The following is a 17,342-nucleotide window of genomic DNA, read 5'->3' on the forward strand; positions in this document are numbered from 1 at the left end:
ATAAAGACAAACGGAGTGCGTAAGCAATAATATGCATTAAAAAAAATTGATGAACAAAATTGGTGAGAATACCATTAGTATTTGAATATTTTAATAATTTAGGTGGTGATTACTCTGAACTCACAATCATTTCGAAAGAGCATACAGACAAGATTCTATATGCGTTATCAAAATATTCTTCAATCAAGTAGGCTTTTAAAAGCACTTTTGAATCGACGTTTAAGTGAAGCTACCACCGGTTCGGAATGTAGATTATACCGAGAAGAACCGGCAAGAAACTCAGTAGTTACTAATTTTTTTATATTTATCAAATCTCTCATCAATCGAGTGGATATCCCATGAAACAGCAGATCCTCAGAAACTTTGAACAGGTTGTAATTTCGTTTCGCATCAACAAAAGTTGGGTTATCAGTAATATTCTGGACTATTGGAATAAGTCAATGTGCCTCGTAGTTATATAATCTGCGTCCGGTGTCATCCATAGTTCCATAGTGTTATGATCGTAAGGGAAATTACATGGATTGCATCTGTATTTGGGCTCACTCTTTTGGTTTCTTGGTGCAACATCTGCATCCTACGCCTACATCGAGCCAACTGATTAGCTTAGCAACAGGCTAGGAGTACATTACATTGTCTCAGAAGGAAGCCGCGGAGCGGGAGCGGGAAGAGGATGCCGCTGCAGACCCGCTCCGGCGAAGACGACCGGGGAGGAGGAAGAAGCGCTACGCGCACCTTCTCCCCCCGTCTCAATAGGCGTCGCAGGGACTAGGAGGGTCTGAGTACCCTGAGAACCCCCTCTAGGTGTTGGAGGCCCTCACAGGCGGGCTGACCGTTAGGGCGACCGTTAGGACGTCACGGTAGCATGCGTAATGCGCGATCCCGTGGCGCCCGCCGAAAGACCGCTGGTTTTTTAGTGGACACTCGGCGTCCAGGGCTCCGGGGAGTCCCACACACCCCCCCACTTACCATCACGTGGGGGAAGCGCGTAAAGCGTTTTTCCAGCGAGAAAAAAAAAGGAGTACATCACATGTATAATAAACATGGCGTTATAAGAATGGTTAATTATTTTCTTAAATAAATAATTTATTTCTAGACTACTAGTGATTTGATATATATTAATATTTTTTCATACGAGTAGGTAAAGTATTTTTTATCTTTCTAATTCTGTTATCTTAAGATTAATGTCAATTTAAAATTAATTCTTCATTACAATTATTGGTCATTGTAACAATAAATTGAAAATGAAACGCTTGCTGTCGTTATTTTTGTGGTATAAAAGATTTGTTTTGTTCAAAGCCGAGAAAATACGTGTTTTCGTATAAATATACACTTGTATATTATTAAAGCGTATAAAAAATACTTACATTCCAATTATAAATAACATTAAACTTACATAGTTTTAAAAAAAAAATTGAAAGAAGATTTTATTCAATTTAATTTCCTGTACATAAGAATTCAAAGGGGCTTATAAATGATTTTTTATTAAAATTTTAATTACGAATTATTTAAGACGTTTTAAGGTACATTAAACAGTCGAAAAAAAATGTTCAATCAATATTGTTCCTACCTAAAAGACACTTAGTACTCCAACGATTTTTGAAAATCGCTAGCGTAGCCCTCTCAATCCATTTTTTTTTAATTTCACTCATAGATGTATTTCAAAGGCATAGAAATAAAGTATGACGGTATGAATATTTTTATTAACATAAATTAAACAATGAAGTGAAGTTATCTGTATAGTTTGCTAAGTTCTTTCGCATTCCGTGCAATGAGAACTGGTACGTTACACTCGTAATGTTGCTGAACACAAACTTCATGCTTATGTGACTCTGAAAAAGAAATTTATTATTTATTTATTTATTTATTTATTTATTATAATATCAACACCAACAAGAAGTACACTCATACACACAATATAGACATTAAACATAAGGTTTATATAAACCAAGTGTCTCCTTAATTATAGGTGTTGCAAGATATGTCAATATTACAAGTTAACAAAATATAATAATTACCAGATTTACAATATTAATTACAATTAGAAAGAGATATTAAGAATTCAATTATTAGAAAAATTAACACATAAATATAAATAAAATGAATAAGATATTATTATTAGAATACATTAAGATTTACGATTAAAATACGATTAAATGCAAACAATTAATTATAAGGTACAATTAATAAAGGGGTTAAAACATAGATTCAAGACAACAATTTATACATTATTATTTAAAAAGCATTGATAATTTTTTACGAAAGAGATTCAATTTGTCATTAAATATATCAACAATAAGAGCTTCGTTTGACTTTTTCTCATTGTTAATCATATTGAGCGATTTATAAACATTGTTATGATCGATGATTAGCCTATTAATTGGAGAGTAGCGCCCTTGACGGGAGCGAGTGAGTTTTTCAACGAAGGGAGTATACACTGATGGTCTGGTGGCCTTAACGGGAGCCCGAATCATAACTTTAGAAAGTAGATAACTACAGTCGATTTTACCGTTCAATAAGTTATAAAGGAATTATAATTTATTATGTTCAAGTAATAAAAAAATAAGTTCTATTAACACAGAGATCAAAGCTAATTGCGTTTGCCATGTTGCGAATTTAAAGGCGGCACTTCGATTGGTCCAGTTTGCGTAACGCTATAATTTGATCGAACTAAACATGTGTTAATGTCTAAATGAGCCGAGATGGCCCAGTGTTTAGAACGCATCTTAACCGATGATTTCGGGCTCAAACTCAAGCAAGCACCACTGAATTTTCATGTGATAAATTTGTGTTTATAATTCATCTCGTGCTCCGCGGTGAAGGAGATTAACGTGAGGAAACCTGCACGTGTCTAATTTCAATGAAATTCTGCCACATGTGTATTCCACCAACCCACATAGGAGCAGCGTTTTGGAATATGTGTGTGATCTTATAAACATTGTCAAGTGGATGTTTATTTAAACACTAATTTATCTCCTTTGCCATTATTGTTTTGACATTCCAAGGAAGAAGACGCATTGTTGAAGTAGTCAACCCTTTACACGCAAATAAATATACCAAAATATGTTCTTATTCAGAATGGAAGTTACAACGCTAACTCATTGCATTATTTGACTCAAATATATTTGACATTTGCATTGTTTACATATCAGTGCAAATAAAGCAAATATTGGATCTTTGTTTCATGTTCGAACGATTATTGCCAATACGCAAACTTCCAAGCCAAAGTTAGGTGCCGTTAAGAAGTTCCGTTAAGTTTAAGAAATATTTTTCAAAAATATGACCGTTTAGCTTATAAAATAATTTAAATATAATCACTTAACAAATGTACAAAGTATATTGTTTCGAATTATAAAAAATACTATTAAAACTAAAATTCATAAATCTTGAAAATTCTGCCCAATCAGCAGAAACAACAGTTAACCAGTAACAAAAGTCGTATGTGACTCACAACGCAAGGGTTCAAAGAGGTTCCAAGATGCTCTGACGCTTCAGTCTAGTAAGCATATCTATAAATTAAGTTCTTTCAACATAGAAGTATTTTAATATTTTCTTTTTTAAAGAGCCTTTTACCCTGGCCTCTATTATATAAAACTTATTACCAATTTAAATACCCTTGTTTTCAGTAGTTGTGTAATATGTTTAAAGACAATTAAATCTTTCCAAAATGTAAACAAAAAAATAATGTACTAGGATATCATAAAAAATATAACTAATGTTTAACTTATAATAAGCGAAGTTAGTTGAATTATTACAAATATGTACCTGTAACATTCCACCGTCAGTGATATAGCCTTTGCTAGAAACTCCGTCGTGACGCACAATTACTTTAAGCTTTGTCAGGATGTACCCGAAGTCCTCGGTTTCATCATATCTGTGCTAAAATAATACATTGAATTGTTAAGAACAATATGCAGACAGACTTACAGTTAACAGTGCAACATATAAACAACGACATTAAAATTTTTATTAGTTATGAAGGAATCTGTTTACTCACGAGGACAAGCCCTTCCACGATAAATTATCGATGTGCGTTATTACGCTATTGCTTACGAGGTGACTTGGTGTACGTGATTTGATTATTGTAAGAATAAAGACAGCAAAAAATACAAATTAAATTATATTTGAGTTTCATTTCATTTCCAAGGTCGGTGGCGTTGTAAAGTCTACAAGCGGTGGTGACAACTTAACATCAGGTAGCCCAATTGCCTGTCCTATCTACCTATTAATGTATTTCCGTTACAGAGTCCGTTTATTTAGGAAGTTTTATAATCAATAATCATACACGTAAATCTTAGAAACATAATGAAACAGGCATATACAGTATGGTATATTAAAAATTTAAAACAACCGCGGTGCAACCGCATGGCACAGCGCTCACAAGTAGCTGGATTTCCTATACAAAGTTTTTATACCTGTTTTGGCGGCCTGTTTGGGTTGTTTGGGCAAAAATCTTAATTCATAGTTAAAGTAAGGTAGTCGTAGTTTACATAGCTTCGTGCTCTTGGTATAGTTTTTAAACTATTTAAACCCTTCGGCAGTGACGTTACAATGCTTATTAATCAAACTAAATTCTAAATAAGTTAAATACAATAATATTACTTACATTTTCCGAAGGGTAACTCAGGCTGAGAGTTACGTCTTGTGCGGGAAATGTCCAAGCTCTCGTTCCAAATAGTAGAAAGTCGGATTCTGTAAATTATCGAAAAGAAAAACATACGGCATTAAAAAATATTTACATTTTTATTTTTATAAATGTTTTAACCTAATTAATATTTATTGATTTACATTCTTTATTAGGTGAGAAAAGCATTTGGTAAATTAATCTTAATTTCTTGTAAGGTACCATTTTTTTATTGCACCCTTTTATAGTTATTTCTACTATGAATATATGTACATAGTTTTTAATATTTGTTAACATTGACATATACATTTATAGAAGGACATTTATAAAAAACATATCCTTCTATGAATTTGAAAATTAAGAAATTAATTATCGTTATTAGTATAAATTTGTAATGCAATAATTTTATATGAATTTATTTTGCTAATAAATTTAATAGGAGGTAGACTATATATATATATATTATGACCAAGTTAGCAAAAGAACATAAAACATAAAATAAATATATTTATATTATTAAAAAAAAAACACATAAAATGTCTGGCACGTAATCTTTCAAACGAAAAAAAAAGTAATATAAAACCCCAAGTCTTTGGATAATAAAATATTATTTAACATACCTCCTTCGATCTCTGCTCGACAATAATATTTTTGTACAGTCTTAAACAACGAACCACTCAATATTTCACCACCACCAATAAAATCAACTTCGTCATCTTTTATCTCCGATAAATATGAAACGTCCTCTTTCAAATCCGTCACTGGCTGACTGGACAAGCACACACGAAAAAAATAAAAAAGAATTATTATCTTTTTCATAATAACCTCTTTTCATAATAAACCTTTTTTATGTGTTCGTTTTGTTTTACTTTTACGAAATAATTTAAACAGACTAAATGATTATTAACATTTCAGACATAAAGAAATTAATGAATGCTAATAATCACATAATTAATTACAGAAACAGAAAAATATCGAGTAACGATAATATTTATGCTCTTATCAGATAATAATTAAAAAGAACTGTGACGTACTAATAAAGATACGATTAAATTATTAAGCTATCGTTTGTAATTGAAAAGATATTCAGTAAGGAAGTCTGACGAATGACTATCATTCGTATTTTGTATCATAATAATTTAAATAAATCAAATTTAATATCCTCTATACGTTCCTAAACTATTCATACGATTGTGATGAAACTTTGTTGAAGTGTTCTGCGAACACCAGCGGCGACACTGGCCCAAAATTAATATCTTTATACACTTTTCGTTCAATACGAATTGCTACCCGATGGTATTTCTCTTTAAAGGTAGAATATTTTATAAGCGGTTACTACCCAAATGGGTTTGCTCGAGTCCCTATCACTAAGTCAATTTCCAGCCTAGCAAGAGGTCAAAGGCGGTACATACGTGCTTTGTATTTCTTATTACTTGAATTCATAGTGACTTGTGTCTGTTTCGTTGTGGCGTGGTCACCACTAGTGTAAATCATTACAGGTATAAAATAAATATATGTACTTATTGAGGGCTAAGTTTAACATAATAATCTTTCGTTTTATAACAATTATGTTTAGTAGCAATTTAAATCAAAACACTTAACTGATAAAACCATAGATAAAAACATACACGGTAAGATGTGTGCTATTGGTGGCAATTTATTATTGTTGTCAAGAAACAAAATAATAGATAGGTATTTTATAAAGATAAAATGTAGACGTTTTACAGTATGGCGTTTACTTCTTTTTGAAATAAATAGTAATATAGGTATACTACTAAGAAATATTAACCATTCCGAACATCGCCAATGCACCATCAGCCTTAGGAGCTAAGATAGTGGCCCTTGTGCCTGTCGTTACACTTGCTCACTCATCCTTCAAACCAGTACAACAGCACTAAGTAATAATCTTGCTCTACCACCAGGTAAATCTCACATATTTTTATATTGTATTAAATCTATACTTGCTTGCCGTTTGTTACCTAATTACGACAAATTACTTAAGCATTTGACATTAATTAACCGTGGGACTTAAATAAGGATATAGGTGTCCAAATAATAATAACCATGGGATATTAATTAGGTCGCGAGAAACAAAAAAGCGTTTTTATAATTCAAAAGACAAAAATTAGCTAGTTTATAAGACTATATATAGGGTCCAGGGCTTAAGACGCGGTTTGAGTCAATATATAATTACAGGAACACCTGTAAAATAGTATCCGCCAAGAGTTTAGGGTCCAAATGTTCTATTCACTGGACTATCAGTATATTTTACAAATTAAATACATAATTAAAACCAAAAAAATATAAATTAAAAACATATCTGATGACTGTAAAAAACCATACAGCGTGATGAATGAAAATATAAATCGCTTAGCAGGTGTACATTAAAATACTGATTTCTCTCTTTCTGTCATAAACGATTAGTCATTTGAAAGAAGAAGACAAAATATCGTTTGAATGATCCTTCTCTATAGGTGAAGCCATAAATCTTCATTTGGACACATTCGAGCAAAAAAAAAATCTTTAAAAACAATAATTATTAAGCTTATACTCGTAAATAACACACAAATATAATAGGTGGCGCCTATACAGACGGGCTTGCAAGAAGAACAAGCTTGAAGTTATGCCATCAAGTAGTCATCGTGCACTTTCATGTCACCTCATCATATAAACTCACTCTCATTATGTCTTTCATAATACGCTAAAGAACTGTAACTTCAAAAACATTAAACTATTCTTTCATTAGTATTTAATTTTTACCGCGTCTTATCTTAATACAAGAGAAACACAACAATTCAATTCGAATGAGGTTCTATTTATATCCTTTTCTCAACAAATTAAAGCTTTTGAACTAATCAAAAAGCCAAACCGGCTCCCACCCTTTGAAAGGCCCTCATTAGAAAAACTCTGCTATTGTAATGGGCTGTTCCACTCACCGCTTGAAATGGAATTATATAGAGCTGTTAATAAGACAGTTACGAATTAATTAATATATATTATTGTTACTGTTGATTTAATTCAGTTTTGACCAGACAGTCTTGTCTTATTTATATTTTGTAAGTATTTTATAAAAAAATATTTGTTTTTTCATGTACTAGTTTAAGCTCTCTGTTAATCTCTCGATTGGTTTAAGATAAATTTAATTCAACTTCAATATTCTTATAATTAATTTGTTGTTATTTGTTTTCTCACGGTCAGCATTGAGCGTAGCTATGTCATGTACTTTTGTCGATAAAAATTTTGATTCATCCGTTCATTCATTCAACTTTAGGTGTTAGCTACTCTTAATAAATCTTTGGAATAAAAAAAGCAACACACCATTCAAGTGTTCTCAGCTTCTTGGGGCGATAAATAAAATACTTTAGAGGCCCAATTCCATTCCGATCCAATAATATTTATATTTATTATTTTAGTAAACTTTTTATTGAACTTATGACACTAGCTGTTATACGTCAGAATACACGATTCAATATATGTGTGTCGTACGTCGTAATGTAAGGATTACTTTCATCCCAATGTATTTTGAAACTTTTTAGTAAATAGTCCAGTTTCTTGAAAAAGGTTTGGTTTAAAAATAAAACTCCATAAGTACCATTTCGGCGCTTTAACCTTTCTCCTACTTCTATCCACTGACGATATACATTTATAAATGTATTAAGTACCTATTATGTATTTGATTTTTTTTTATTGCAATTAATATTGTGTGAATTTATTTGCTATAAAAATGTAATAGGCGTTTTTAATATTATAAACAATTAAGATTTAAAAATACTAGGTTTAATAGTTTTATAGATTATAAAATACTCAATTATAATTACTAATAATATAATGTTTAACTGCCTGCAATATAAAAAAGTATGTTAATGTCGTAATTATACTATGAACGTCCTGCAAAAGTGCGTTGAAAATGATGACGTCGATGAAATAAAACCAAACAAAGTTTTTTATTTGCCTTTAAATGTTTTTTTAGTCAATCTGTATAAGTGTAAACAATTATGTCTTACAATACGGACCTTATATATATTTTAATAATATACTGTACAAAAAAGTTATAAATTTAAAACGTAAGCAGTTCTATGTCAAATATAGTCTTATCAAATGCACTTATTTGCAATATACACAAAAAATATTATATGTGTTCTGTTATAGTTATATTTATATGATATAATTTAAATTTATATAAATTTATTTCATTTAAATTTAACACCATATATTTCAATTGTAAAATTAAAGCCACCCCATAAAGCACTTCGTAAATGCACATTAGCGTATGTCAGTCCAATACCTCCCAAATCGATCTCAGCTGAACCCCCTTCGTCAGAATTATCTATAATGTTTATCGCTGTAATGATGTTATCCCTGTCTTCATAATATTTTGGAAAAGCTACATCTTCCGTCCGAACAGACAAAAAAGGCATTTTAACATGCTCACTTTTGTGGATTAACTTGTCATTGATTAATCTCTCACCTTCGTAAACACTTTCAGAATTCACTTTAAAATTAAAGAGAAAAAAAAATAAAAGAACGTCACTTTTTCCCGCCATTATACTGTCAGATTTATTATTTTTCGTATGTATTTAATCTGTGTAACTTGTATTTGGCCTTTTTTTAGTATTTGTTGTTAATTATTATATTTTGGAAGTATGACATTGTCACGTTTATATCAAAAGTGTGAAAATTCGTGACTGATAAGTTTCGATAAGATGGATAGATGTTTGCCATAGATGATAATCGCATGATAGAAATATCTTTTTATCTGATAATATTAAATAATAACATTATTATAGATAAAAGTAATTGATAACTTGCAGATGAGGTGGTTGAATCGAAATCTAATTTCAGTTCGAATATAACCTAAAATGTTGTCTATTAAATTGTTTACATTATGGAGTTTAGAAGTAAGCAGAAGTATCTGACGTGAGTTTCTTACAGGAAAACTACCGACATTAATTAAATTAAGTTTCCAAACATGCAATGACGCTAATGTCTTTGATTATTTATATGTCTAGATAAACTGTCAAAATTGAGAACGCGTCGAAAAAAATTGTAACCAGCTGTTGGCCACTAAGTACACGCACACTAATAAATATGACGCACACTTGTAAATGTTGAGCGTAGCTCTCAGGCAACCACGATACTAAATTTTGTTCGTTTTTTTTTTATTCTTTTGTAGTGCAACACTATATCTAAAAAATATAAATGATCTAAGGCTATGGTAATACATTATTACCTGAAATAAACAGTTATCGTTAAAGTAAAATATGCTAAGAGTTATCTCTTATACAAGCACAAAATATTCGTAATAATTCAACAGAGTAGTGAAAGCGCCGAAAATTAACGGTAATTTTTTGTCGGAGTAAGTTAAGTCTGTTTTAATATTTAGATAAGTATGTATTACCTAAATATTTATGAAATAAAATTTTAGGAGACAATTATTTTAAAGAACAGTTAACAGTAACAGTAATTGTTTTAAATTTTCAAAAAATGAAGATTTTTTTTTAGTAGCGAGTTCCTTCAATTTTAATATAGCTCCAACAGCGCCATTTATATAAATGACATCTATTTATAGGAACACTTTTTATACACAAATATACTTCACTTACCCTCTACACTCGATGGTCAGTATTATAAATAGGAAATATAACCTAAAAAATTAAGTCACTTCTTAAGAAGTGATCATCGTAGAGTTCATTAAAACTTTTATTTTCATATTGTATTGCCGTCAATAATCTTAATAATTAGATTGTGATCCTGCTGATAATTAAAACAAGCAGTAAAATAACATGAATCTAAATCATAGAAAAGGCACGCACAACACGCTTAGGGAGATAAGATAATCGGAAAATATAGGTTATTTTTCTATAATATAATCTGTATGCATTGGGTTTGGAAACAAATATTGCTATTATGAACTGAAAATCCTTTCTAAAATTAATTCTATGTATTTACACTTTGTAGTATATAGTGTTATCAAGTTTAATGATAAATTAAATTAAGTGTTAATATTTTCTTTAGATAAAGTTAGATATTTCTTAGAAATAATGAAAATTTAAACAAATTACTCTTCATCGTGATAAGAGGACATAATAGATAACAATATTACCATACTTAACGCGTTAACTTGTTAGTATCTTTTTTAGATCTGGCAACATTAATTTAATCTCAAGTAATCTTGGAAAAAAAAATATTGCATAGGTATTATTGGTAATGATTTTGTAGTTCATTTAAAAGTGTCTTTTTTGTTTCTGATTGTATACATACTCGTATGTGTATAGGTAATGCGTTTTGTTATTGTTTTGATTGAAATTGCATGTCCTCATTTATAGTACTGATATAATGTGTGTCAATACGGCATATTTATAAACTTTGTAGGTACACACTTAACACATGCACACGTACACACAATACTTATATCTACATATATAAAAGATTAAGAAGAAGTATTTAATTGTGCCACTGTTTTATTTTATTAAAATATAATAATAAGCATATTCATAAAATTATATAACGTTTTCAATTTTGTATATTTATTTTAAGTTAAGACTTTGAAAGATTCGAATTAAAATTGGGGATGATTTAAGTCTTAATAATATCAAAGTACTATACTGTATATATATAATTATGTACAAATAATATATGGTCATTCGATTTAAGCCTTGATAAAAATCTACTTACCAAAATAATTTAATTTAATAAATTTATGTAAATGGCTATTTTTATATTAAATTACAATATTTTGACTTCGTATTGAGATTAATCAAGTAATTTAAGTACAAACAACGAGTAAAAGCCAGTCTTTACAAAGTCAAACATTGGTTTGAGAGTGCATTACACAAATTAATTGTCCAATGATGCTTATCTCAAGGGAGTAGAGGCGATATTCGGTTAATTTGGCAAATGGCTCAGATACTGACCTCTGTCCAGGCCCCGACCTCGTTGATAAGGTAATGTGTATTAACATATTGAGTTTGGTGTACATGGCGCTAAATATATGTAGTATTTTTACTATTATTTTGAGTAAATGTAGACTCAGACTTCGCTCAAATAAAAAATCTTGGTATTGATGGACATGAGACATTATAACTTTTTCTTTGTTGCCAGTTGCTTGGTGCAAGCCCGTCTGGATAGGTACCACCCACTTAACAAATATTCTACCGCCAAACAGCAGTACTCATTATTTTTGTGTTAAGGTTTGAACGAGCAGTAAGCCAGTGTAACAACAGGCAAAAGGGACATAATATCAATTAAACAGATCTAGAAACATTTTCTTCGTGCTTTTGGGTATCTTTAATATTTGCTAACTTATACATGTTAATCAATCTTGTAAAATAACTGACTGAGTGAGTGTCTTAGTCTAAACTATAAGTGTTACAACACTAGCACTTGAGATATGAATATGAGGCAGGTATGTTTCCTTTCGTAATAATAATACCTACCATTATTGATTTTATTTCAACATTACATTGCAATTTACAAATAGTTAAGACATTTTATGACATTTTTTAATTGACACCAAGTGTCTTCACTCTATTGTTATCATTAATTAGTTATCAAATATATCTTGATTTCATGTTGTCAGAGTGATCACAAGATTATCTTAATTAGGATAAGTATATGTAATGTGTTATAAATATCAAATGTATTTAATGTGTACTTGTATTTGGCCTTTAGTGTAAATGAGTTGTGGAGACTGGAACGGTAGAAAATGTTGAAATTTAAATTAAAATTGGTTGATATAGCCTAAATTGTAAATAAAAGAATTAAAGGATTTTTCATGAGTTTTAATGTATATCTAAATCCAGTTCTCATAGGGGGATTAAAACATCGCGAGGATACCTAAAACTAAATTCAAACTATGTAAGTTGTTAAATTTAACTCAGGTTATACGACTATTGTATTGCGATTTTAATTTTGTTTAAGTAGTCAAAATCAATTAAATTTCGTAGCAAAATGAGCCCTAGCAAATAATCTCCATACAAAATAATCACAAGATCAAATAATTTGTAATAGTAACTAATTGTCGTTCATTCATTAGCCGACTATAACAAAAAAAAAAAAAATTGCCGCCATGTAGCCATATCACGTTTCATAAAACTACACCTTATTCATAATATGGCCTCCTCCACTCGCACACTATCCCTCTCTCCCTCTTACACGCCGATCTTGTAACACATAAACACGCTACAACATCAAATCAAGTCGTCCGATCAAGATGTTTCTAAGAATATTCGTACTTTGTGCGTTCGTTACGATCGTGGCATCGAAAAGTGTCATAGTCGGCCAAATAAACGATTACAATGGAGTTGTTAGGAAAGTTCACGAGCAAGTTGTATCTTCACAAGCAATACCACTGTTCAAACGGGAACAAGAAGTGTATTTCGAATATCCAGTCAACGATCAGAAGATAAAGGGTATAGCTATCAGGGACCTGGATAATGGTTTGGCTGAACCATCGATTACGAGAGGAGGCATAGGATTTTCCTTTGCAAATATCAAATTGAAAAGTGAAAGAGGTTCCGGTCTGAATTTCCAGATTGACATTTACGCTTAATATGTGTCGTGTTTAAAACTCTTGTGATGTGCCAATTATTGTTTGAATAGACTTTGTTGTAACTGTCGGTAAGGTCTGGATATGTTTAATTGATATATTGTTATGATTAATAAAGTATATTAACACCTGATCCTTTTTTATTTTTTTAACATTATTAATATTATAAATGTGAAAGTTAGGTTGTTCTTCCAACACACTCAAATGTCTGGGTTGTACATCCTAAGGAAATTTTACGTAAAGTTCTATAATTATTCAATAAAATCTGAGTTTGTTTTTTGTCGAATACATTTAACGTGGAACATTTAAATTGAAATAAACAGTTAATTAAATATTTTCTTTTATTTTTATGTTAAGAAAATACAAATACAAATTAATTGTTTTATGGCTTTTTTCCGTGGAAGAATGCAATCAGTCTTTGCCACTTTTTTTAAATTCATATATACAACATAAAAATATCTAAAACTAACTTATTAAAAAAATTGTTTTTTTGTCTACACAAGTCGATTATGATTTGATTTGCCGCCCACATTCGTTTATACGAGGACATTTAAATGGAGCGTTATTAACATTGTTGGTATTGCTACGTCACACGTTGAAGTTATTTTCCTCATTATTACTCATTGTAAAGAGTCAAATGTTTTATATACAAAATGAAATATATACAAAGACTTTATTGTTGACTTCGCGTCAACGATGTTGCGTAGTTTGTAAGGTAAATAGGGAAGTAAATAAGTCAAATTTATATCATTTCAAAGGTATGAGTAACTCAGATGATACATAAAACGATCACGTTGAGCGGGATCGTGACTTACGATTTTCCATGAGGATTTGTTGATTTTTTGTTAAAGTGAAATTGACAACGAGACTTAGAGGAAGACATGCTTTCTGCGCGGTACATATTATAGTAGTCATGTGTCTAAAAAACAGATGCACTCTATCCCCTCACTCTCATAATGCGACAGAACAGGAAAGAGTTCAGATCCAGGACCTAGGTTTACGTTCTTGCCGAGATACCGTACATGCAGTGTGTGCCGTATGTGCCGTGTACAAACTTTCAACTTTCGAAATCTGGGATCTTAGTGCGAATTTTTCTGCAGAAAAATCCAATAATTATTATCAACCTAATCTGGATTTTGAGGATCTACGGTGCTATATATAAATATATCTAGTCAATATACAAAAATATGAAACAAACTGTGTCTAAAACTATAGTAGCAACATTATTTATATATATATTTATAGATTAGTGATACTATAAATGAATATAACTTGTACTAAAAGTAATGTCGTTTAAGTTCCTAAGTTAACAAATGACATGAAACGAAAAGGTCTATTTCACTTCGCTTAAAATTGTCTGAACAATTCAACGAATTCTTCAACAAGTAAATTCCAATTAAAAGTTAATAGACGCCAGAATTCAAATCTGCGTGACTTCTTATCGGAGGTGTACATGACGTCAGTTCGAGGCATGATTTCTTAAAAATCGATAATATATATATATAATATTTTTTATTGATTTTGTGATTATTTCCCGTTTTTTTTTGTTGGTTGATTTCGTTACAGTGATCTCCGGAGAGATTTTCTAACTGTGCACGTGCACATGCAGAAGCCACGGGATTAACTGTTTTATAAGCTACTTGACCAATGAAGTACTGCCTCCAATTTAGTGTAAATAAATGTATTACATTTATTAATGATATAGTCAGGCAAAGGCCAACTATAGTACCAATTACTTATATCGCCAATGCACCATGCATGGGAACTAAGATGGTATGTCCCTTGTGCTCAAACTTCAAATCGGAACACAATAATACTAAGTATTGCTATTTGACTGATGAGTGAGTAGTGGGTTGGAATATCAGGTCAGGGTAATTTCTTAGTCTTTAGTTTTACAATTGATAAGTAAGTGTAATGCTTCTGTATTGAATAAAGGAATTGGATTTGATTTAGTATCTACCCAGACGGTTTTGTACAAAGAGCTACAACCTATTAAAAGCAAATGTACAAAATAATAAACGAAATTCTTCTTGGTTATCCATAATTACTTAAATTCCAAAAATGTAATGTTATACTTATTGTATTATATGTTCTCTATATTTAAAAGAGATTTCATCATAAATAAAATTACACATACCCTATTAGTATCTCATTTATTTAAAAAAAGAACACTATTACAATAACACTATTATTCAAATTTATCCAGAATTACTTTCAAAACATATCCTGATGTCACTTTCCATGATTATATATAAAGTTATTAGTCTGTATCGCGTAAATTTCAACAAAGAAATTGTAGCCGCGGAATATGCTTGGACTATTCAATTCGATTTTCACAAACCTCTGTCCAATACCCCCTCCCTTTATATACGCTTCCCCCCATTTGTCCTCCCTCAAATCTAATATTTTGATTGCATTAATGACTTCGTTTTTCGTGCAGTTCACCGATAAAGTTTCCGATCTCACCCATATTGCTGGATTTTCTTGATGTACTTTACTGTAAATTATCTTTGAAGCTGTATCCGGATATCCGAGCAGCAAATCATGGCTGCTGGCTTGGACTATTAACGATATTAAAGTAACAATCAAAATCGTAGACATATTTAATACGTCTTTAAATGACAATGTTGTTGAAACTAATGCTGAAGATCAAAGTATCGAAGCAAAAGATTCGTTACACAAGGAATTAACAGATACTCGTGAAATTGTTTTATTCTATGAATGATTCCTTGTGCTAATAGATATAATAATTCCATAACACGTATTTGTCAACATAGGCCTAGATCTTATTATATATAATTTGTGAACACTGTATGTAGGTTTTGATTTTGATTCTCTGGTAATAGAAAATAATTTCTATGAGGTTGTTGAAGTTACAAGGTTCGTATAGTTTTTGTCTATAATACCATATCATCTGATATATAAGTTACTTGAAGCATAATAAAAGGCATAATATTTTTTGTGGTTGTCTGAAAATAAAAATAAGAAAAAATTTAAAGTAATATACATCTGTAACACTTATTAAAGAAATCCTTAGTGTTTATAAGTTTCGGCTTTTTTTCTTCTGAAGAAACTGATAGCGTGGCGCCTCTTAAGACACATTTAATACATTTTTGAACTATATTAAGCTGTGCATTTTATAAATATTAAGTACTCCTGCAAACAAAACTACATAAACATGTACCCCAAAAATATTCCTTTTCTCAATTTTTTAAATAATCTTCAATTTAAATACATGAGCAATGTCACGGTTTGAAATTAACACGGTTTAATGTTTACGTTATTTGTAAGTTTCATATATTTTATTTTTACCTGTCGTAATAATAACATCAAAAGCATACATATTAGCGTACTGTCAATAACAGAATGATCTCATACTAACAAATCTTCCATGGCTATAAAAGAGATCGATTCTTCTGGAATCATCATTTGAACATCAGATTCGTTGCAATCATTATCGTTCATCAAAATGTTAAAAGTATCAATACTATTTCTTATAAATATAGCGTTAGTGATATCAAATGACATCCGCCTGGGATCTATATCACCACATTCAACGAAGATTTTAAGTGAAATTAAAGAAGCTGATCCAGCGTTATGGAAGAGAACTGATGATATTATCGTCAAAGCGCCTGAAAGTGAAGTTATCAACGCTGTATTTGTGACAGACTTAAGAGAATATAAAGATGGTGAAGCTTACATTGAGAGTGGGGGACTTGGTGATAAAACTGTTACGATTGGACTTAAGAGTCCATCAATATTGAGAGGATACAAGTTTGAAGTAGAAGTTTACTCTATTAATCCAAATTCAAGATACAATATTAAGGGTGGTCTAGCTCAAATAAATTCGGATACTCAATTCGCAAGAAAATATTAAAATAAATGAATTATATTTTATCAAATGCCTGATTAATTTATTTTAAGTATTATCACTTGTTCTATCCAAAACATATTCGCTAAATGCCGTGCTTAAGTTTATCATATGCTAAAGTATATTTGACGTTAGGTCAAATATATCGTCCCGATTCTAATTTTCGTTTGTTTGTTATGTTATGGAGATATCCATTGTTATCGTCACGGTATTATTGTTGTTGTTAACTGAATAATGAAAACAGGGCAACTGATAATATATATTTTCATGAACACCGATACAACAATAATAATCAATTAATG

At 30.6% G+C, this 17,342-nt stretch overlaps 2 protein-coding genes across 2 annotated transcripts in view; one reads left to right on the plus strand and one right to left on the minus strand.

Annotated features, from left to right (window-relative positions):
* The window catches only part of LOC125072654 (protein Wnt-5b-like), a 52,828-nt gene that overhangs the window by 10,799 nt on the left and 24,687 nt on the right, over positions 1-17,342 (plus strand). The window lies entirely within an intron of this gene.
* On the minus strand, positions 1,681-5,555 carry LOC125072655. The gene is made up of 4 exons (XM_047683304.1): positions 5,242-5,555; positions 4,604-4,689; positions 3,763-3,876; positions 1,681-1,829 (listed from the first exon to the last, which is right to left on the minus strand). Exons 1-4 carry the CDS (start codon positions 5,438-5,440, stop codon positions 1,701-1,703), a joined length of 528 nt encoding a protein of 175 aa, XP_047539260.1. The 5' UTR covers positions 5,441-5,555; the 3' UTR covers positions 1,681-1,700.

Source organism: Vanessa atalanta, chromosome 22, assembly GCF_905147765.1.
Source record: "Vanessa atalanta chromosome 22, ilVanAtal1.2, whole genome shotgun sequence".
Lineage (NCBI taxonomy): Eukaryota > Metazoa > Arthropoda > Insecta > Lepidoptera > Nymphalidae > Vanessa > Vanessa atalanta.

Excerpts from the sequence above, each read along its gene's own strand:
- LOC125072655 (XM_047683304.1), bottom strand. The coding sequence starts at position 5,440 with ATGAAAAAGATAATAATTCTTTTTTATTTTTTTCGTGTGTGCTTGTCC. Across the intron at positions 4,690-5,241 it reads TCGAGCAGAGATCGAAGGAG|AATCCGACTTTCTACTATTT; the intron begins GTATGTTAAATA and ends GATAATTTACAG. Across the intron at positions 1,830-3,762 it reads CTGACGGTGGAATGTTACAG|AGTCACATAAGCATGAAGTT; the intron begins GTACATATTTGT and ends TTTCTTTTTCAG.